Source organism: Porites lutea, chromosome 12 (assembly GCF_958299795.1).
Source record: "Porites lutea chromosome 12, jaPorLute2.1, whole genome shotgun sequence".
NCBI lineage: Eukaryota > Metazoa > Cnidaria > Anthozoa > Scleractinia > Poritidae > Porites > Porites lutea.
In genome coordinates this window covers 12413296-12435685 of record NC_133212.1, presented here as the reverse complement: position 1 = coordinate 12435685, position 22390 = coordinate 12413296, and the positions used below count along the sequence as shown (strand labels likewise).

Here is a 22390-nt window from a genome sequence, read left to right as displayed (position 1 = left end):
TTTTGTTTAATAATGCATATGAGCCGCTTCTTTGTTATCTTTTCTCTAAATTTTCGTTTAATGTATCACAAGACACTTTTTGACGAAGTGATAGGATTAGGGTACAGAACAACATTTGTCATTTATGTAACACAATTACCTGCAAAATCAATAAACTGGCTGATATATATTTAACTGCATGTTGTTCTGGTCATTATTTAAGTTGTCAACTTGCTTCCTTGCCATTTAAAACACAGGGGCAGAGAAGTTACCTGTGACCTTGGTTGTAGTTAAATTTTACGATTGATAGCTCCAATCGCCTTCTTTTATTTACTGCGGAGCATTGGATAACATTTTACCAGGTTTAATACACGGTCGTATGACGTTTTACTCGATTCTACAGTAAAACAAAGGCGATTCGCGGTATCAATTATAAAATTTAACAACAACCGATAAGGTCACAAATAACTTTTCTTCCTCTGCTTGCTCTGTCCAACTTTAACCGTTTCAGTAGGCTACGCTCCAAAAGTTCGTTTACACACTAACAACCATTCTATTAAAGGATCCAGTCTGAGTTCCTGAGCCTATCTTTATCTCGTTTACATTGTTGTTTAGTATATACTAAAACAGTGGATAGTGTTTTTCGTGCGCTCTGATTAGCTATCAGTGAATGTCCTGCACTATTCACTGATTCACATCCAGTTCCTCCGAGCGAGCGACGCCAAACTCGCGTAAGTTGCGAGCAAAATGCCTTCCCGGTTTGCTGCCGTAACAAACCAAGAAATTTCACAACTAATCAATCAAGCTATTCCTAAAGTACATGAAGAAGGTGACGAAGTTCGGTTTGGAAGTTTTAACAGGTAAAGCTTTGTCTTTTTGACTTGAATTTATCGATAAAACCGGTGAAAAGGGTTTTGTTGTTTACAAATTCAAATTAAGCTTAAGTCTTGCGTTACTTTATTTAGTTGACTTGTTCATAAAATAAGTTTAAAACTAAATTTAATAATCTTTTTTACAGAATGATTTTAAGTACAAAAAGGAATTCACAACTCCTTTTGAAGAAACTTCGCCGCAAGAGCTAAACAAACGCCTTCAAAAGTTTTATTTGTCGCCAAGAAAAAGCGACGACCACGGCCGTTCGGTCATCGCGAGCCAAAATTGTAATCGTTGGCAACAGTAAATGAGTTAAAAATCATCATTAGGGTCATTTATACGAGGAAAAATAAGACGCTTCTTACATAAGACGCATCTTAAATAAGACGCGAACTGTGCCATTTATACGAGCCGTGTCTTATCTGAGACGAGAACAGCTCGTATAAATGGTTCGCGTCTTATTTCTATTCTTGACTCGTTTTCATGTGAATGTTTCCCGTAGGAACGGCAATCCAACGTGGCGCGCCAAAAATTAACGCATGCGTACAATGCGTTCGTGTCTTATGTAATACGCGAAGGTCATTTATACGAAGTTTTTCTCGTCTTAGCTTATTCACCTCAGTGGGTGGCTACTAGCCACCTCCACTTCGGTGAATAATTGTTATTAATTTATTATCTTTAACTTTGACGAGAAACGTTTGCCGAGCCCTCTGGCTCTTTCCAACGTTACAGGAAGGGGCTTAAATGCAAATTAATAACTGTGCTGACAGGACAAACTATATATTATGGTGGCAAAAGAAGTCATAACGAGGGGTCAGTTTTACCAGAGGGGTACCTTCTATATGACTAGGGGGAGAGGACACCCGGTCGGGAAATTAGAATCAAACCCCTAAATGAGATCCACCTGGGCGTGTATTAAACTTTATTTGATCCCTAAAAGACAATTTACGTGCGATATGAAGTTTTCAAAGATCTCTTTCTCTCTCGCTCTCTTCTCTCTTTCGCTTTTTATTTCTTTTCTAAATATAAATACATCATAATATAAATATAAATATACTTTCAGTTCCTTAATTAAGCTTAATCTGCATGGGTAATCACTGATTGGCTTTCCGTCCTGAAATTAATTTCCACGTGATATCAAAAACTGCAATTAATTTTAGTCTCTATACGAAATGGCTTGATGTATGAGAACCAATCATAGAATTTGTGGCAGTACCCCTTGTATCGGCCTAGCTAGGGAGTTGTCCGGTTAAATTTAGGCCCATTGAGATACAAATATTTTACTTTCTACTGTTTTATTTTGTTTTGTTTTCATGCTGTCCTCTTCAACGTCATGGGGCGTAGCTAGTTTGCGGCAATGTTTTTTTTGCCATTTGAATCGTTCGACTCGTATGGAGATAGGAAACTTTGACAGGACGAGAATTCCACCAAGTTGAGTTAGCTTCGTGGTCGCTAATTTTGCTCCGCTGCTTTTGTTTTGGTAGCCATGGATCGATTCGTCACGTCTTTGTTTACTCAGCAGCTATTTGTCATCATATATTATAACAAAAGTCAACAGTACAGCAAGGTGCAAGTTGCTTTCCGCTTTAATAAGAAACAAAAATAGTACTGTGTACTTTTTTAACCGTTTTTCAACTTAAGATACTACTGATACTGTTCCGTGCAGCGGTAGTCGTATTGCTTTCACAAGTCCCATCCCACAATATAACTAATGGGAATCGTTTGCATTGAAATAAACTCTTTTTAGAAACAAAAAAATGTAGTCAACGGAACAAAACAATTAAGAAAACGTTGATACAGGCATACAGTCACTACTTTACAAAATTGAAATGGACATGTTTTCTTTTTTAAAATTTTATCCCACAGTACAGTGCCTTAGTCTAATTCTTTTTCACTTAAATTAGCATAAAACAATGGAAATGAACATCTTGAAAATTTATCAGGGTCAAAAAAGGCGTCAAGTGGTTGGGATTCGGTTATTTTAAAGCAATTATATTGTACATAGTTTTGCTTAACTTCGATACCGGTCTGAATCCATCCATTGACATTCATATATTCAGGCATTCCAAAATTTGCAAAATTAAAAGTTTTGCTAAACCTGTATTCTTTTTATTACAAGATTTTAACCGATGTGAATAGAGAAGAGGTCCAAAATGACGATTCGAGGGTATTTTTGCTAACTGTGTGTATATGGTTACTGAATTTGCTTCCACTTAATGGAAATAGTATAGCAAGTAAAAGCCTATCAACGAACAGCGACCTCCGAAGCTCATACCAACTTGAGGAAAATACTGAAGATAAGAGAGAAGCAATGCTTGATCTTGCGGCGAAACTTCAGAACACAGAGAGTACCTTACAACCAACTATTTCAACAACTGCTCCACCATGCAATTGTAGAAAATATTGTCCAGCTGCTAACAGCACCGAACTAGAGGTAATTAAGCTGTCGCCGTTTGTTTTTAATTTGGATGTGCAGCGTTGTATGATTAATACAAAGACAGTGGCTATATGACTTACTGACGAGCGATTTTATCAAGTCAGATCTTAAAGCTGATACATTTTTACTCTTCATTGCATTTCAGCGATGAATAAACAATCTCAACTTCGCCGCGTATAAGAATCGCCATTTTGATAAAACGGAATAATAACAATTTTATTGGCCATTTCGGAGTTGCGTAGGGAATTGGGGCGAGTTTCAAATTCAAACTAATCGATAAACTGTCACCACCATATAAAAGGTCATGTTAAGATTGGTTTTTTGAACAAGTTTGGTGCTCTAAGGTTGAACAGGGATCAAGTTATAACTCTTGAAACATGGTTAAAGATCCATACAAACCTCTGTTCAGTAATTTTGTGAAAGCGTCCCCCAAAACCATATAAACTCTTAATTTTTTTTACGATTTCTGTGATATTCCTTAAAAGGGGCAAACACAGTGGTTTTCGAATTAGTTCCTTCCAAGTAGTAGATGCATGACGAATTTTACAGTTTAAAAGAAAAATAAAAATTTTAAAGAGTTTATATGGTTTTGTGTGACGCTCAGTCACAAAACTATAGACGTTTGTATGGATCTTTAACCATGTTTCAAGAGTCATAACTTGATTCCTGTTCAATGTTAGAGCACCAAACTTGGTCAAATAACCAGTCTCAACATGATCTTTTATATGGTGGTGTCAGTTTATCGATCAGTTTAAATCTGAAACTCTACCCATTTCCCTACGCAACTCCGAAATGGCTAATAGATTACGTAGTACGAAATCCGGCTTTATCTAAAATAATTTAGGGGTCCAAAAAAATTCATCAAATTTATCATTTTTACATTTGCTTAAATTGTTTGTGGTAAAACTTCGTTCTCTTGTTTTTATTTAGGGTTTTTGTGATCTGGGATATTCCTCTAATCATTTACGAATGATATCAGTTTATCTGATTACTTTTTTATATATTTATTTAATTATTTCTTTATTATTTACAGCTTATTGTTATTTTTTTTTTTTGGCAGAAGCTTGTGTGGATTGAAAACAACCCTATTTTCTGTAAGAAAACTGGACAACTTGATATCGAGGAAAACACTTATTTAGCGTTCTGCTTTTTCGATTGCTGTCGGAAGTGCAACTTACGGTACCACAACTGCGGTTTAAACCCAGCTAATAATCACGCTCACTGCTTGGGCCAGGTTTATGGTTGTGCTTAAAAATGTTTGACGGAAAGTTCCATGAGCATATCGATAGAGGGATGGTGATATTTTAAAGAAGCTTTTTGAAGAACTGTTTGCTGATCAATGGATGTAGTGGATTACGGTAAAATTATAAATGGACCAAAAATTGTATTTCTAAGAAAAAGACTGAAAAATGCAAAAGGCCACGCACACGATGTTGGTGACCACCTTTTGGAAAAAATAGTCTTACGCCAGATTCACTCAGTGTTACAGTTCCGGCTTGAAAAGCGTATAAAAACCAGATTTTCTGCACGGTGCGGTGCAAGCGATCAATGTGCATGACAGCAAGTTCACAATTCTTCCATGAAGCTTCCATATGAAGAATTAAAGTCGTTGTCAACGAAATGTGGTCTAGTTAAAAGAGGCCATTTTGCCCTGCTTTAACCAAAAACCGTCAAATTTTGATCTCGCTTACTTCTGCAATAAAACTGCATTGATCAAAGTAGACAAAAAATTTGTACCAAAGTTTCTTTTAAGCTTTGATTGATAAAGGTTTATGGTTATTGCCGTATGACCAACAGGTTTTTAGCGTTAGAAATAGAACGTTATTTTTAAGGCAGTGGAGGCTCGATTATCGTTCTTTGTTATTTCTTGCCTTATTGGCCTCAAGCAAGAACCGTGTTCAGTTTATGAATTATAAGAGTCAGCGAAATATGAATTCCCGATGATTTTTTTTTTTTTTTCAGAAAAGTAGTGATACCTTTTGTTTGAAATTTTGACGGTTCTTTAATCCCTTTTTTACCATCGCGTCGGCCGGTTACCCTAAAAACAGGCTGTTTAAACTATGTTTAGAAACAGGTTTCCATTTCAAATACTTTTTAAATCGGGATAGTCAGTATTTTTCCTTTAAAATAAAGTGAAAATAGCATATTTAAATCTGGCTTGAAAGACTGATTTCATAGAGTCGTTTATTTTAAATCACCTTTAAAATTCAACTGGCCTGTTAAACGTGCGTTAAGCATATTTTAAGTCTTAAAGTCGTGGTCGTGGAGTTCCTATTAAAGTAGTGTTTAAACACTCTGGTTTATTTTACATGTAAAAACTATATTTTAAGACCCTGATTAAACTTTATTCTTTTCAAATCACAGTTTAAACAGAGATACTTGAAAAAGGTTTGGGTACTCGTGAGGGGCACCCAACAAGAATATAGTTCAAAACCACTTAAACATAGAATTGTTGAACGTATTTTTTTGAACGGTAGATATAGGCATATTTTAATCCCCTAAAAATTTTTCATCTGTTCGGATTTCTTACCTGAAAGTCTAGCGATGCGAATATTATAGGGATGAAAACTTACCTTTTCGAAAATTTCAGCCAGAAAAAAGGCTCCCGAAAACTCTAGGCGACCTTTTTAGGGTAAAAATCTTATTTCGTTTTGTTTGTACAGAGCTTGTTTCACTCATCTGATTTCTTCAAATTTGAGTTGCAGTCTCAGGTACTATGATCAGTTGGTTCACTTTGATAAAGAAATTAATGCAAACGTATATCGTCATTGTCTCTGGGAGTATTGTAAACGTTTCCACTGTTCATTTGAATGGCATTTGACACCTCATATGACGATATCTATCGAAACCTGTATTAGACGGACACCCTGTATTAAGTGGACACTACAGCATTCCCCGAGGGTGTCAGCCTAATACAGGTTTCACTGTATTTGCATATCTTAACGTCATAAACAGTGTAAGAGTTAGGGCTTGTTTTATTTTCGAAGAGTTAACGGTTATAACTTAAGAATGTTTGAAGGCCAATGCGAATAATAACCTCCTCTAACAAGCAGAAACGGATCGGTATAGACGGACAAAGAATATTTGAAAGCGAATACGTGTGGATTGGGCCAAGGGCTTTCTCGATTTTCTCGAGCACGTGTTATAATAAGGAGCTAAAAGGGACCTTACGATCCGACAACGGCGACGTCCGTGAAAAGGTCGCTGAAAAGTAGACATCGGATCATTTTAGACTTTTTCGCCATTATCCCAATTCGCCCTGTTACTTAAAAGAAGAAGATTTTGGCTGGAGCTGAAGAGAGGGGAACGCGCTCAAGTTCGGACAGAGATGGTAGAATTTATCGCCCTGCCTTTCCCGTTCGCAAGTAAACTTAAAATTTGGTCATTTCACGTCGTAGTTGAGAAGTAAAGGCAAAGAAATGTACAAAAAAGCGTGACGCACGTGCAGAGTTGTTTTTTTCCTCATTAAACCTATCGTTGTCTTTCGTTCCCGTCCTCGGGAGTTTCACGTTGTAGCTGACGACAAGGAAATGTACGAAAAAGCGTGATGCACGTGCAAAGTTGTTATTTTGGTTGTCTAAAAGCTATTGATTTTTTGCCGTTCTTGTTGTCGTCGTCGTCGTAGTTGCTAACGAAATAATCGTCCTTATGTTCTTACTCGTAGCCCCTCGATGTAAAAGGATAGAATTGATCAGATTATCGACCACTTTCACATTTCAGCGTTGGTAAAGGGTGATTGAGGCGTCCTTTTACCTAATAAGGAAATAAAGAAAATGTAATATCAAGTTTACTTAATAATAAGAACTTCGATGAAACTTGTGTGTAAAGTAGGTTAGAAGAAATGAGACTGTGCTGATATTATGGGTTATATACAGTCCTATTTCTCTGGATTTTATAATGTCAAGAATAATCGCTGTGCTATCTCGCTTTTGCTCCAGAAACAACAGATCGATTAGTACTGTTAACTAAATATTGCGAAAATGGTAAAAAAAAATTATTGGCAGAACACTGTTTCCTTTTTTTTTTATTTAAAGTACTCTAACTTTTAGCAATACAGGCTTTTACAAGACAGGTATACGTTATACACTTGTTATTTTTTGAATTGGTGCCCATTGGTGATATATCAGTTAAAACATAATAATTCAGCTGGGAAAACAAAAATGAATAGAAAATGAAAAATAAAATAAAATAAAACTAGAAAGAACGAAAATGAAGTAAAAAAAAAGTTAGTGTATGAATTCACTTTACAAACACGTGCGAAAACTATTGGCAGTGATGAAATTAACTGTTTAATCTATTGTGGGAAAAAAGAGAGGAGAAAAAAATAGATAGAAAGAAGAGAAAAAAATAATGATCAGAATCAGTTTGATTTAGCAATGTTTAAAGGTAGTGATTAATCAACGACATTCTTGATATGATATTTCAAGTTAACAAACACTATTCCATTAGACGTCAGTTGGCATTCTTTGCAACGATGAAATGTTGCTAGGTGTTCCAGTATACAATTTTATGCATTTTGATTTATGAAAGAAGATATGAAATAATTTTCTCGCTTTTATTTTTATCATGCCGGCGTTTAAAGCTGTTTACGGAATTTTGCTATTTGTGCTCGTTTTATACCTTCTTATATATGGCTTCATAGTTCGAAAGCTTTTCGTGGTAAAAATTTATTTCGAAACCGAAAAAAGGGACAATATTCTTTCACAAAAGGACTCTGCTTTTGATTCAACTCTGTCCGATAAACAGTTGTCTTCAGGCGTGGAGCTTTCTTCTTGGAATAAATCGTCACTGAGAAACTTGGTTGAACGCATCCCTGAAAGACTGGATAGTGCTAAAAGCGAAATTCTCTCATTTCTCCAAGATTTGGGAGTCAAAGTCAACGAAGCCGACATTTCTTCCAGCAAGAAACCGACGACTGCGCCTCCACCACAAGTCAATCCGAACGGTGCTTCTTTGCCGAATTTAATCAGGAAAATGGATAAACGTTTCAACTTTTCAGCAGATAAGCCTTGTCCTAAAAGTCATTTAAGCAAAGGTAAGCTTGTTGTCCGTATTTATTTCATTATAAGGGTCTACATCGACGAGACAAATTGCCGTCCTTAGCAGGGGGCAGTCCTGCGGATGTTTAGCTCTTTAAAAAGGTCCTCGGTTGTACTGACTGTTAATTATTCAGTCTATTATTACTAAACACCACCCAAACTCTGGTTTAAATTTCGTTTGTATACGGCCTATCAGCGGTGATACGCACAACACTGAATTAGCTTTGGCTGGGTGGCAAACCGTAACCAGCTGCAGCATCGAATAAAGTTTGTAGTAACAATTACACAATAATTGCGCCAAAAAAGAGGTAAAAATGATTTGATAAAAGTGTCATAACAAAAATAAAACAAAAAAAATCCTACAAGCTTTATGGACGTCTTAGTTATAAAATAAAAATGTTCATAAGTTAAAAATCATCGTTCATACAGCTGTCCATTAAATAATGAGAACGTCTAAAGTTTGTCAATAAAATTTCGATAATGTACAAGATTAAGTATCTGTATCCAAAATTCCTACAGATATCTAACCGCTCAGCTTGAATATTCTTATTATTCTTATTCTTCTTCTTATTATTATTATTATTATTATTATTATTATTGTTATTATTATTATTATCACGGTTTTTGTTGTTTAGTTTTCTGTAATTTAATATGTTTTTTGTGCTCCCCCTAGGCCTTCAAATGCTCTTTACGTACTAGTATGAATCCGTGTACTTCCAATACCCTAACAAATACCGAGCGAATATGAGTTTCACCAGTGCGAGGGTCATCCCAAGTCATCCACATCGTTTCTTAAAAATAACGGTGATTGAACTATTTTATGTTGCTCATGTTTGCACTAAACTCGGATCTATGTTTAGACAGTTTAATGACGGTTTTGAATCGAAGGTGACTATTTACCAGTTAAGGATTGAATAACATGGACTAACTTGTCACCTGCTTGGACAGCACGCGCTCATTAATATTCTGCAGAGTAACGATATCAATCTATTCAATCTAATCTATTCCAATTTCCAAAGTTTGTCAGTTGACACGCGAGTGAAATTAACCAGCATTTAGGCGTTATTATTTTTTTAAAGTGGTGGTCAGTTCAAATCTATTCTTTATTTACTTTCCATGAGAGGACCCTCTATCCTCCCCTGAAATGATCTGAGCTATTTAACAATTATCCCTTGAGCCCGAATGGGCTCTTCGTTAATAGACCATAAGGCTTTGTCTATTGACTCAGAGGCTATGAGGGCGAGAGGAATAATTGTTTTAGTAAAATCCAACTAGTTTGTCAAAAATATCGAGACAAAACAACTTTAGCTAGTTGAAACTAGAATTTAGTCCTTTTTTGCCGCCAAAAAGCCGGTGCTTTTCGCTATTAGTGGACTATAACATATAGCCTAGTAGTAACTCAACCAATCAGAACGCAGCATTGATAATAGACTGCTAGTGGGATTTTACTAATTTAGATTATGATGACCAATCGCAAATACACGCAAGAGTTCGATAACGAACTTAGCAAATTTTATTAATAATATTTACTTAATTACAATAATTCTTCTAGTTGGTTTGTTAGCTGTTCGAAATACTTCAGTAACGGTGGAAGAAGTGGCTAAAGAACTCGAGTTTGTGGTAAACGGTGGGCAGTGGAAACCAAACTGCCAGTCACGGAAACAGGTGCTAGTATTGATCGTAGTGTATCCTTTCTTTATCCAATTAATGTATAAATGGATTTCTTCTGGGAGAAAGGTCAGTTCATGTTTGTCTTTAGTTGTTGGGTCATTCAAAGGGCTGCATCTTAGATGACGGCCTGTGTGGTTTAGCAATCGAAGGTAGTTAGCGAAGAAATTGGGATGGTCACACTATGGGCTACATCTCGCCGGTTCCTTTCCTTTCACACTAGCCCTTTAAATGTTCGGCATCCACAGAAGTGCGAGCTTTGTTTTTTCGTTGGGGCTCCAGGCACAAAGTGTGCCTTGGAGGGGGGGGGGGGGTATTTTTTCACCCCATTTATGAACAAGACATCAAGCACGAAAATGTTCATTGCAATGTACTGTTTTGCGTTTGCTTATTATTCAATTACAACTAGCTACAATCATGGCCAAATTTATTCCAACAACGTTGTTTTTATAAATGGTTTAATTTCATCGTTTGTCTCACAGTGTAACTTTTATATTGATCGCCATGTTTTCGACCGCACACTGCAGGTCTTCATCAGGCGATAGTGTCGATTTACTGAGTCGAACTATTTGTACCACTGTGGTTTGTTAGTGATTGGTGCATCACAAACCTCGCTCATGGTTGGTGGGTTTCGATCCAAAGCATTGTTGGCACTGTGAGAGGAAGAAACTGATCCCTCAGAGGTCCGCTGCGGTGGAAATCGGTTGTCATGTTGGGGCTGATTGTAGGCATCCACGCCTGAGGAATCTCAATTCTACTGTCCCTGTTGATGTTGGCAGACATCTGACAAAGAACCCGCAACCGAAATGAGACCTACAGCGGTCCTACCATACATAAAAGGTTTAGCTGAACCACTTCGTCGTTGTCTACAACAGCATGGCGTACGATCTGTTTTCAAATCCGATACAACACTAAGATCGCACTTAGTGCGACCTAAGGATCCTGTGGATCTACGAAAACAAGATGGAGTAGTGTATAATGCGGCAAAGTATACATTGGCGAAACAGGAAGGTGCATGCATGAACGGATTAAGGAGCACGCTTGGGATATGCGGCTTTCACAAGCTCAAACTTCGGCCGTTTCTGAACACGCCAATAAGACCTCCGACCTGAGACCTGAGACCTGGCAATATCCGCTCTGGGTTAAGTTTATTCACCGAGACCCTCACTGGTTCTGTCGTAGAACTAAGGAGGCTATTTACATAAGACTTCACCCTAACAACATCAACTGGGACAGTGGAATTGAGATTCCTGAAGCGTGGATGCCTACAATCAGACTCAACCTGACAACCGATCTCCACCGCAGCCGACCGCTGAGCAGATCAGTTTCTTCCTCTCACAATGCCAACAATGCTTTGGATCGAAACCCACCAACCATGAACGAGGTTTGTGATACACCAATCACTAGCAACCACGGCGTTACAAATATTTCGACTCAGTAAATCGATACTATCGCCTGACGAAGACCTGCAGTGTGCGGTCGAAACGCCGCGATCATCAATCAAAGTGACAATCGTGAGACAAACGATAAAACTAAACCTATACTTAACGCTGTTGCGGCTTCTGTTTCGTGCTACACATCCTATGTATCACAGAAATTATCACAAATGTCCGTGCCAACTCTCGCGGGAAAGTTAAAGTTACGCTCACTGATGCATGCCAAAAAATTGCCTCTGAATAGCAAGGGAAACGCTAATTTCATTCCTCAAGGTTTAGGTAAATTATGATCAACGCTTTTTACTAAGCGATTTCCCCAAACAGCACCGTCAAACCTGAAAACCTTGGACTTCAATTCGGAAAAATTAAGGAATCCTATAATTCGAAATTTAAGATGCCAAAAAGCCACAACGTGTGTAACAGAGATTGGGCATTCATTTGATACCAAATGCATTGTACAATAAAAATCTGTATCTTGAACAACCATGTCTAGTTTACCAACCCTCCTGCTTTTAATGCTACCTAGCTATTGAGATAAATGTTGCTTCATACATCTTATTTCGATAAGGGGCACCCAACGAGAATATAGTTCAAAACTACTGATACATAGCATTGTTAAACGTATTTTAGTATTTAAACGGTAGATATAGGCATATTTTTATCCCCTAAAAATTTTTCATCTGTTCGGATTTCCTAGCTGAAAGTCTAATAATCCGAAAATTATAGGGATCAAAACTTACCTTTAAGAAAATTCCAGCCAGAAAAAAGGCTCCCCAAAATTCTAGGTGACCTTTTTAGAGTAAAAATCCGTTAAAAATAGGCAATTAGACCATTTTTTAGTTGTTCGAAAATCCTAGAGCGGCAGGCAAGCAAGAAATTTTACAACAAATGCTCCGAAAATTCTAGATCTCAAATCGTCTTGCGAACAGATATTTTCCGAAAATTGTCGTAGGGTGCCCCTGACATTATCCACGATGATTAAAAGGCCTGTGTCACGGCAGCCTAAGTTCATTTTGTTTAATTTTGCCAATTATTCGCCCTACGTTCGCCCTCAATCGCTATGGAACTTAAAGTATGCAAAGAAATTACATGAAAATGACAAAATCAGAGATCCGAGACGAACAAATATGTCTCCTGAGCATTATTTTTGAAGTTGCAAGCCGCAAGGATCAACTTTGAAAAACTGTTAGGCTGAGCAGTTTTCCAAAACCCTAATTCTAATCCGTTTCAATCTTCTTCAGTTTTGCCCATCCGTGGTATCTGTTGTTTCTATTATGTTATTTTAACCTTCCTTTAAAGTTTTAAGCGGTTATTTTAATTTATGTTTCTCTTAATTTAACGGGCATTTTGTAATTTCCTAATTGGGCTGAATTTCGTGTCACAGCTTCTTTAATATCTTTCATGACAAAGTTGTTTCTTATTGTTGCTTCCAGGGAATTAGCTCATATATATTTTTTCGGGCCTGCCTTTACGGAGCAGGAGTAATGTTGCACAGGTTATTATGACAAAACCCACAAGGTCTGAATTGCTTCATAGGAAGATCGACGTTGCTTTCACATTGGACTGTATCTTAAGTTACAACAAAATCTGTCGTTTCTTAAAGGCTGATCACAACCTCCTCTACTCGAGAAAAACCATTGCATTATTATTTTTTTTCTTCATTTTCTGTGCCTTGAGGAACTATAAAGTACTATGGTTTAATTCTTTTTGAAAGTCTAACATAAGAGTTCGTGATATAGATGAGATGGTAAATTTTTAAATTTTATCTTCTGAAAAGTGTGATTTTTATTTTCCCAACGAAAATCAACAATTTCAAATGCTCGGGGTTGCCCGATGTCAGGACAAGCTCCAGCTTGGTTTTTCCCAAGACTCAACTCATTCCTCTTTAATTTTATTAGGTCGCTATTGTTGTTCCTTTCCGGAACCGACATGAGCATCTTTACATCTTCTTACGTCATATGCATCAGTTCCTAAAATGGCAGCTGTTAGAATACAGAATTTTTGTAATTGAACAGGTGAGACTAGACTGTTCACAGTCCTCTATTTTTCCCTAAGATCATCGAGATGGAGCGCTTTGCGTTACGGGCTGCCATCTTGCGTGAGTGTCAAAACTACTTAGGGGGCGGGGGCGGTAATCCCCGACGCCCGCCCCCTTGGTACATTTGAAAATCAAGATAGCCGTGACGGTAAGACGCGGTATATCTAAACGATCTCACGAAAAAATAGGGGACTGTGAACAGTCTAAGGTGAGGCTGTTGGGAAATACATGTGCTAATAAGACTAGACTGCAAAAACCGAAAAAATACATATACACCTAATTACAATAACGTTGTCTTAGAAAAATTACAGAAGGAAAAAGCCAAATAGGAATTAAATAGGCTAATTAAGCCCAATCTCATGGTAGATTCATTTGCAGCCGTTGCAGTTCCCCGCTGAAATTTTCAGTTTTATTGTCTTTCAGCTTTAAAACAATAGCAAATTCCAACAGGTCCATGTGCGGATGCTGCAAGTAAATTCATTAGTCTTATTAGGCTTATTATTAATTCCTATTTCGCTTTTTCCTTCTTTTCATTTTTCTATGACAACGTTTTTGCAATTAGGTGTATATAGACCAGCTCTTTCTGAAATTGAGCTCCCCTTGAAATTATACTTTGCGTTTGACGCCAGGAGAACGCAGCCTAAGATGCACTAGAAACCTGGGGACAACCATTTTAAACAACGAAACTCAATTTTTGTTTTTTGGACCAACTAAACGGAAATACCATAAAACTCCGAAAATAAGCCCCTCCATGTATAAGCCCCCCAGAACTCGTAACGCAAAAAAAACACTGACTGTTAAATCGCCCCTCCGAATATAAGCCCCCAGAGGCTTGTACTTGGAAATTGCCCTGAAATACAAAGTAAAACAAAGCAATCACGGTACAGTAACATAGAAATTTTTGAATTTGTCAAGTAACTATTACGTGCGCCAAATGATGCAGTCAAATAGTGTCACAGTATCTGCTGTTTGTGTGGTTCACTCTTCACTCTTGGATTAGATTTCCTCGGTCCATATAGACAAAGAACTTACAAGCATATATTGCTGCGTTTTGGCAAGGTCTACGTCCTCAAGGCGAGTTTCAGTAAAACCTTTTAGCAAATTACTGACATAAATTTCCTTCCAACTATAAACTAGCCCAATCGATTTTTAGACGCAGATTTCTTTCCAAGAATAAGCCTAGACGATTTTGAAAATTTCCAAATTTCCCTCTTTATATAAGCCGCTCCAAACATAAGCCACTCACTGGACCTTTGAAAAATAAAAGCCCCGGGGCTTATTTTCGGAATTTTACGGTAGGTCATGAAGACCTTAAACATGAGAATTTCCCAATTTCCCTTGGCGAAACGCCTATTGAGGACTCACATTGGAAAGCAATTTACTGTCAAACCCATGTCCATGATTGCTCAATGAATCATTACAAACTTCTCCACTTTGACATTCAACTACAACCAAAATTTCAAAGGTAACATCCCCAACTAGAATTGGTTGTGTAATTTTTTACGGCTGTACGGTTTTATAACAAAAACTCAAAAGTGACCCATTCCTTCATTAAAACCGTTCTCTCCATAAACTCGTTTGATGGCCAAAAATTGGTCTGGAATTGACGTCTTAAACTCAACCTATCCGGTGTACTGTAGCACTTAAGGTGGCTCGATATAGTTTTTCAAGGTCAATACCTCCCAAGTTTGAGCGTAAGCTACGTCGCCATAAGCAAAGATTTGGAAAAATTGACACCATAGTTTTTATTCAGATAAAGATGAAAATTTGTTATGATCAGGGTTGCAATGACATCGGAGTTGTCATAGCAACGAAATGACGCCATTACCTATTTTACTTGCAACAGTATTTCTAGGCACTGGGAACTGTTCTTCCAAAATCGTTTACTGGAGCTTTTTCCCACAATAGCCGCCTCGATGTTCGTGAAGTTTAAGCGAAATCTGTAAGAGCGTTATCGAGATATTTTGGGAAGAAGTTTTTATGGTTAGAAATACGGTAAAAAATGGACAATCTTGATGTTCGACTGTTATCTGTACTAAACGAAGCGCTTTTGACATGTAATTTCACCTCATAGTAGTTTCAATCTTTTTAAAAACGTGTGTGAAAGATCATGGAGATACCTCCAGCCGATTGCCAGAAAGAAGGATTTGATTAGTATGTATCAAGGCACTCTTTTTAGCAGTAATGTAAACATTTCGGTCTACTTTAACAAATTAGCGAATAATTTTTAAACCGCTCGATAAATTTTTTAGAAAATTTAAGAATCTTGAGACTAACCGTCCTTTTATATGACCTCTTAGTTTCAAGATTACTGATATACTGTAAGGCAGTAAAATAAGGGCTTGAATTCGATAATATTTTGTCAAGAGTTTTGTGTTTACAAGTGATAGCCTCTCATTATTCAGGGGTATTGTCTCCAAAATTCATATTTTCGTGCACAACAATAGCTAGCATTTCTGCATATGTCAAATGCATTGTTAGTTACTGCTGTTCATGTGAAAATGAAACCTTGAGACAATACCCCTGAATAATCAGAGACTCTCACTTGTAAAGACAAAATTTCCGACAAAATATTAGCGAATTGTAGCCCTTATTTTACTGCCTTACAATATATCAATAATCTGGAAACTAAGAGGTCATATAAAAGGACAGTTTATAACAGTATTAAAAGCGAGTTCGACCCTATAATGATTCAATTTGGTTCTGAAGCCACGTTGTCGCTTAATTCCAGCGTCGTCCTTTCTTCATCCTATTATGGCTTCCTTTTTTCATAGGCTGATAACGAGCGTTTCAATCGTGGAATGCTGATGAACGTTGGTTTCAGTGAAGCAATGAAGGCGGGACACTTTAGTTGTGTGATCTTTCATGACGTAGATTTGTTACCCGAAGATGCCAGGAATGATTACGGCTGCCCGTCATCTCCACGACACATGTCCACTGCAGTGAGCAGTATGGAATACAAGTGAGTTATTGATTATATATACTACGCCGGTTAAAAGATTCCACGACAGGCATGCACAAACCAAATTTAATAAAGGTCATTTTGCAATAGAGAAGAGAAGCGATGACGTCACAAAACGAAATTATTTTGTGACTATGGGAGAAAAAACGAGATGAAAACTGTTGTCGCTGCGCTCACTCGTGAAAAATTTTTCAACACTCGAAGAGAAATTTCGTATCTCCGCGCGGCCATGTAATATCCTCTATTTCTCTCAATAATGGTGGCAATTGCGGCCCGACCTGAAAGGAAATGTGCCTTTTCCCTTCACAATTTAGGCACAGCGATGTTTTATTTCACTTTATTTCACAAATAAGAACGACTAGAGCTGAAAGTTTGAATTTGTCATTTTTGACAGAGAAGATACCCATTTTGCATATCCTCTATTGACAAATGGGACATACCCAGTATAAAAATGCTTCCCTGTGAATAAAATGAATAAATCACAAAACAGAACATTTCATAAAATGCACCTTTTGGGTCCTCATTGTTTGTAGCCCGAAATGACAGTTTTTCCTATCCTTTCATGCACTTAAACTAGTAAAATCCCTGCTCTTATATATACTGACCTGAAAAAGGTACATTTTCGGGTGGAGCCACCCCGAATTAAGGTCGAACGGAGTGACCTCCCCACCCCTAGGAGGAAGGAATTTTTGTACTTTTTCAATTTTAAATGCTCATCCTACGTTTTTTCTAATTTTTTTAGCCTCGAGGATTCAGGGCATTGACCTGAAAATCACAGACCAGATTTGAAATGAATTTTAAATGCATAGTTTACCTCAAGCGTTTTGTGAACAAGTTTAGTTATAAAGTTTCCGGGTCATTTAACAATTATTGTTTGAAATCGAGGTGAATAGTGGCTGCAAAAATTCCGGACCGAGGCGCGAAGCGGCGAGGTAAATATTCCTAAAGCCACTATTCACCGACATTGAAAAAAAATAATTGTTTTAGTATATACACACGAAGTGATCTCAACAAAATCAGAAAGGAAACCATTAGAAAGTACGATTTGATTGACGGATCAAATCACGCGAAAGTTTAAAAATACATCTTTGCAGAATTTTCAAAAATGGCAATTCACAAGTTTAGCACTTCGTAACAACTGCGTAATCGCTTAAATGGAACCGTTAAAAGTTTGAATTGTTTCCTTACCTGAGAAGAAAAGTAGAGCTTTGTTGTTTTCTGTTGACTCGCCAAGTTTATAGCCAAAAGGGTTTGTTCTGTCGTTCTTCGCATGAAGTGGTGACAAAAATGGTGGTTCGGTTGCTCGAGGTAAGACATCCTCTTCCTGTACCACTCTTTTTCTTGTTTACTTGAAACGTAGAATTTTCTTGCGCCAATTTTTCTTGTTAGGAAACGCCGAGTTCACGAAACTTCTACGCGAATAAACGGGAGTTGTAAACAATCCATCGAGAACAAAAACTCAGCTACAGTAAATGGAAAAACGCTGTTTATGAATCCTTCAAAGTATTTTCTTGCCTTAAAAAAAGTTAGCCCTAGGATTTTGTCTACTTTTAAAAGATCGTTCTCTAAGAAAATTGGAAAAACACCGAGCTTACACATTATCCACTCGCTAGGAGGTGAATATTGTTGAACGACAGCGAACCAATCAGATTACTTAAATCACCATGATCACTGAGTGTGTATATACTAATATGCAATATACATGCAGTTATCATGGCTTTCATAAAATTTATTCACTATTTTTATTCTTTTTTTTTTCCTAAAAAGATTGATTTACAAGACTTTGTTTGGTGGAGTAGAGGGTTTCTGGAGCGAGCATTTTCGTACAGTTAACGGCTTTCCCAACCGATTCTGGGGCTGGGGAGGTGAAGATGATGATTTGTTCGTCAGGTTTGTAAGAGGAGTAGTTAATTTGTTCACACGTCAGTTTTAAACACAAAATTAAGGAACACACCTTAACGTGGAAAGGTCTCTATTATTTATTTATCCTCTCTTGGCAATCTTTGTTATATATGTAAAATTGCCCTCCAATTATTATCTTTGCCATTGCTCTCGTCGAAACATAAAGGCTTACATACGTCTTTTGAACTTTATTTGTTTTGTAACTAGAATTACGGAGAAGCAACTTAGCCTCACACGGCCTGCTCAGATGATTGGTAGATACGCCATGTTAAGTCATTTGCACACAGAAGACGATAAAAACCCTCAAAGGTTAAAATAGTTTCCTGTTTTTATTATTATTATTATTATTATTATTATTATTATTTAGATTATTATTATTTAGATTATTATTATTATTATTATTATTTATTATTATTATTACAAGATTAAAAATTTAGTGAGCCCATTTACTGACCCGCAAATACAGTTTTCTCTTCACGCTCCTGGAATCATTTTCAACGGTTTAATAATATCTAACCCGTTCCAACTAACCTTTTTTAATGATTTCTTTTTTTCTGATTAGTATAAGTCAACATAAGACAGTATCGTTTTAAAAAAGAGCAGAAGAACGAAAAGGCAGGAATATAAATAACTTAAAACGTTCTTGTCAGTAGTAAAAGAATAGAATACATTGCCGTTTTACACAACTCAATATCAGTGAATATTCTATCTGCTTCCGTAAATTAAGCAATTATACTGTATATCCTGAAATGCCTTTAAGTTCAAAGGTCTACTTACAGCAATATGATTCAGGTTTTCCCGTTGTTCTTAAAATTTTATCACATTGCAGTTTTGAAGTTTGGATGTTGGCATTGCATGATGTGTAAGAGATAAACAGCTGGATTTCTTATGAATTTGACTGATGTTAACGGTTCGCGTCCAAAGAATAATTTAAAAACAAAATAAGATATTAAGTATTAGAAATTCTACGAAACACCTCATCTTACGTGCAATTACGATATAGCACCTTCTGATCCCAGTGCAGAAAGTGATTCTCACCCATCCAAGTTGTAGTACTGAATCAGTAGTAGTAGTAGTAGTAGTAGTAGTAGTAGTAGTAGTAGTAGTAGTAGTAGTAGTAGTAGTAGTAGTAGTAGTAGTAGTAGTAGTAGTAGTAGTAGCAGTAGCAGTAGCAGTAGCAACAGCTGCAGTAATGGTAGTAGTAGCTGCAGTTGTTGTTGTAGTTATACTCAAGTGGTTTAAGGCTCAAAGATGTGTTCTGAGGATATGAATAATTGGCAATATCTTTCGCTAGGAGACCTAGAACAAAATAAACTTTTCCCAAAAAGTAAATCTTGAGGTTTCCTTGTGCCTTAACGTTTAATTACTGTCACGTGATACATCACGTGACCAAAGATTGAAAATGAAGGAAATTGGCGAATTGGTGGCGACTAATTTACTTTGTTTCGATAAACAAATCGGTATTTCTAGAAGAGGATAAACATACCTAACTTTATACGTTTGGAATGAATGTACGCGAAGTTTAAAATTAAAGTTTTAAATAATTCAAGATTAAATTTGGGCATTCAAAATGATGGTTTCCCTCATAATTTTTTTATTGAAGCGCAATGGACGGACATTCCAAACGTGAAGTGTTAATATGAATTAGTAAAATGTTTTTTCCCGATTTCTTTTCTTAAACCGGGTACCAATTGGTCAATAATTTACGATTTTTAGCAAAATGGTCACGTGACATATCACCTGACTTATTAACACAATGTTTATTCTTTAAAATGTTAAGGACGATGAGTTCTTTATGTGTGCCAAATTTTGATTCAGCGCCATCACCTATGCCAACGTTATAGCCAATAATTCATTTTCCACAAGTCCCAGGCCTTAAACTACTTGAATACAAGATTGTTGCTTCACTATTTTTTTCTGTTACATAGGTTTGAAGAGTTGAGAGTCAGCGAAACGTTAATCGACGAGGACGGCTTAAATACGCTTACATACAGTGTACGTGACTATCAGGAAATGCCGTTGTACACAATGATATCCGTCTCGCTGAGATAACTTAGGATAGGAGCAGATTAAAAATAATTGCTCTGTCGGCAATTCAAAAACCAAACATAAAGTACGTTTGTCACGTTTGTCGTCATGATCAGTACGTAACAAGCAGCAGACATGAACATAACCAGAAAGATGATTCATTTATGTTGGAATTTAAGTGTGGAAAGTCAACGGACAGTGGGTCACAATGAACAGTTCAGGACTATCGGTCTCGAGACTGCAGTTCACTCAATATATTATTCAATAGATATGCGTTCACACTCGAAAACTGCCGATTTTTTTGTTATGTAACATCGAGTAAATAAAGTTGTTTTTTTTTTTAAATGTATTGTGAAGTAAATAAAGTTGGTATTGTCGACCGGCTTAAGCTTAACTTAATATTATATTTGACTTCATAACTATACTCCAGCCGCAGTCTTCTTCACGTTGAATTTTTGTTTCTTGGTCTGTTTTAATAAATTCAACCCTGTGCCATCGACTGTATCTTGCATTTCTTTCCTTGCAATCTTGAGGACACTGGAATCTAATTCAACTCGGTATATATACACGGCCATTATTATTTTAGAGTCCTCCAGATCGCTGCCATCTTTTGGCATAAGGGGTCGTGCTTGGTATAGGGGGTCGTACCTGGTAGAGTTATGTTCTGCCACTTTCGCAGTAATATTTCGTTCCTTATTACAAACTGCGCTTAAGTTAAAAGAAAAAAAAAAAAGAAGCAAAGAGCAATTTGTTCCTGTTAGTGTTTTGCTCTTATAGTTTTTTTTTTATCAATTAAAAGAACTGCATAATATCACCACTGAATTATGGTGATAATACCGCGTACGGACAACATCTAGTTTAAGTTGAACCTTTAACGAATGACTTATAAGTCCTCTCGATAATAATCAATAGTAATCTATTGCAATCGATAAATCAATCATTATTGATTTCTATCGGAAATCGATATTCCTCAATGCATGATTGATATCGTCTTCTATTGATTATTATCGATTATCGGTTTATCGATTAACTACATCTGGAGTCATATCCATACTGAATCGGGGTGCACTATGAAGACCTCTCAAGATCGTAAAACGGGAAACGACTTTTTTGGACGTTAATGCTCTTGTACTGTTACTTGCTGCAACTTTTCAATGCTGTGGCTTGTCACTTTAATGATAAAGGCAAATAGTTGTTCAAGTTGTTCAGTCGACGATTCAAATATGATGTAACACGAATCCGACCACAGCTTTAAGGCGGTTTACCCCAACTTGAAACGTTTATATGGCAATATATAATCAAATTAAAATGGAAGATTATATGGACTGGTAGGTTACCCCACCAAAGCGAGATACCTCTAATTCTAAACCTTAGTTTTTTATTTAATTGTCAAGAATTTAGATAGCAGTTTACGCCGGTTACCGTCAAGTCGAGCCATTAGCGACATTAAGCTTGTGTCACTGTAACCGTTGTAACAATTGTCAGGGGAGATTGCCTGCCATACGCAGCACAGTCAGCACCATGTAACCCACGTGTTCGGAACTGAAAGTTTATTTTCTGTTAGATTGTTCGGAAGTGTGGGAACTAGGCCCTAAGTTAGTCTTCAGGGACTCATACCCCCCTTTGGTTTTTTTCTTGCGTTGTGAATTTTTGTAGTTTGTTCATCATGTTTATGTTTCGTAAATAGAGATTTTATGCATCCTTATCCCCTTCTTAGGGTCGCCAGTGTTGTTGCATCTATTGGAAAGACATCTTCCTGGTATTTCGTACCTTTTAAAAGCTGTTTCAGTTTTAAATTTGAAGAAATATTTCTAGAACTTCACACTTGTTTACTTTTATCTTAAGTCACCGGCTACTTGATTTACGTCATAGTTACTTAATCTAAATCACATCTCCTTTCTTCCCGAAAGGCTTCCGAGAGAAGACTAGCTAAGACGAATGGAGGGCGGCAAATTTGATCGTTTTCTTTTTTTCTGACAATTTCTTAAAATAGTAGTAATCAAAGATTATGGTGATTCGACTTAGGGA

The 22390-nt window shown here is 36.8% G+C and overlaps 1 protein-coding gene across 1 annotated transcript; it reads left to right on the top strand.

Moving 5' to 3' along the window:
* Positions 1-7822: 7822 nt before the first annotated feature.
* Positions 7823-20838, top strand: LOC140921615 (beta-1,4-galactosyltransferase 6-like). Its single transcript, XM_073371620.1, has 7 exons — positions 7823-8324; positions 9881-9993; positions 13331-13447; positions 16245-16432; positions 18200-18322; positions 18542-18643; positions 20263-20838. The coding sequence occupies exons 1-7, from the start codon at positions 7856-7858 to the stop codon at positions 20384-20386; spliced, it is 1236 nt and encodes a 411-aa protein (XP_073227721.1). The 5' UTR covers positions 7823-7855; the 3' UTR covers positions 20387-20838.
* Positions 20839-22390: the final 1552 nt, after the last annotated feature.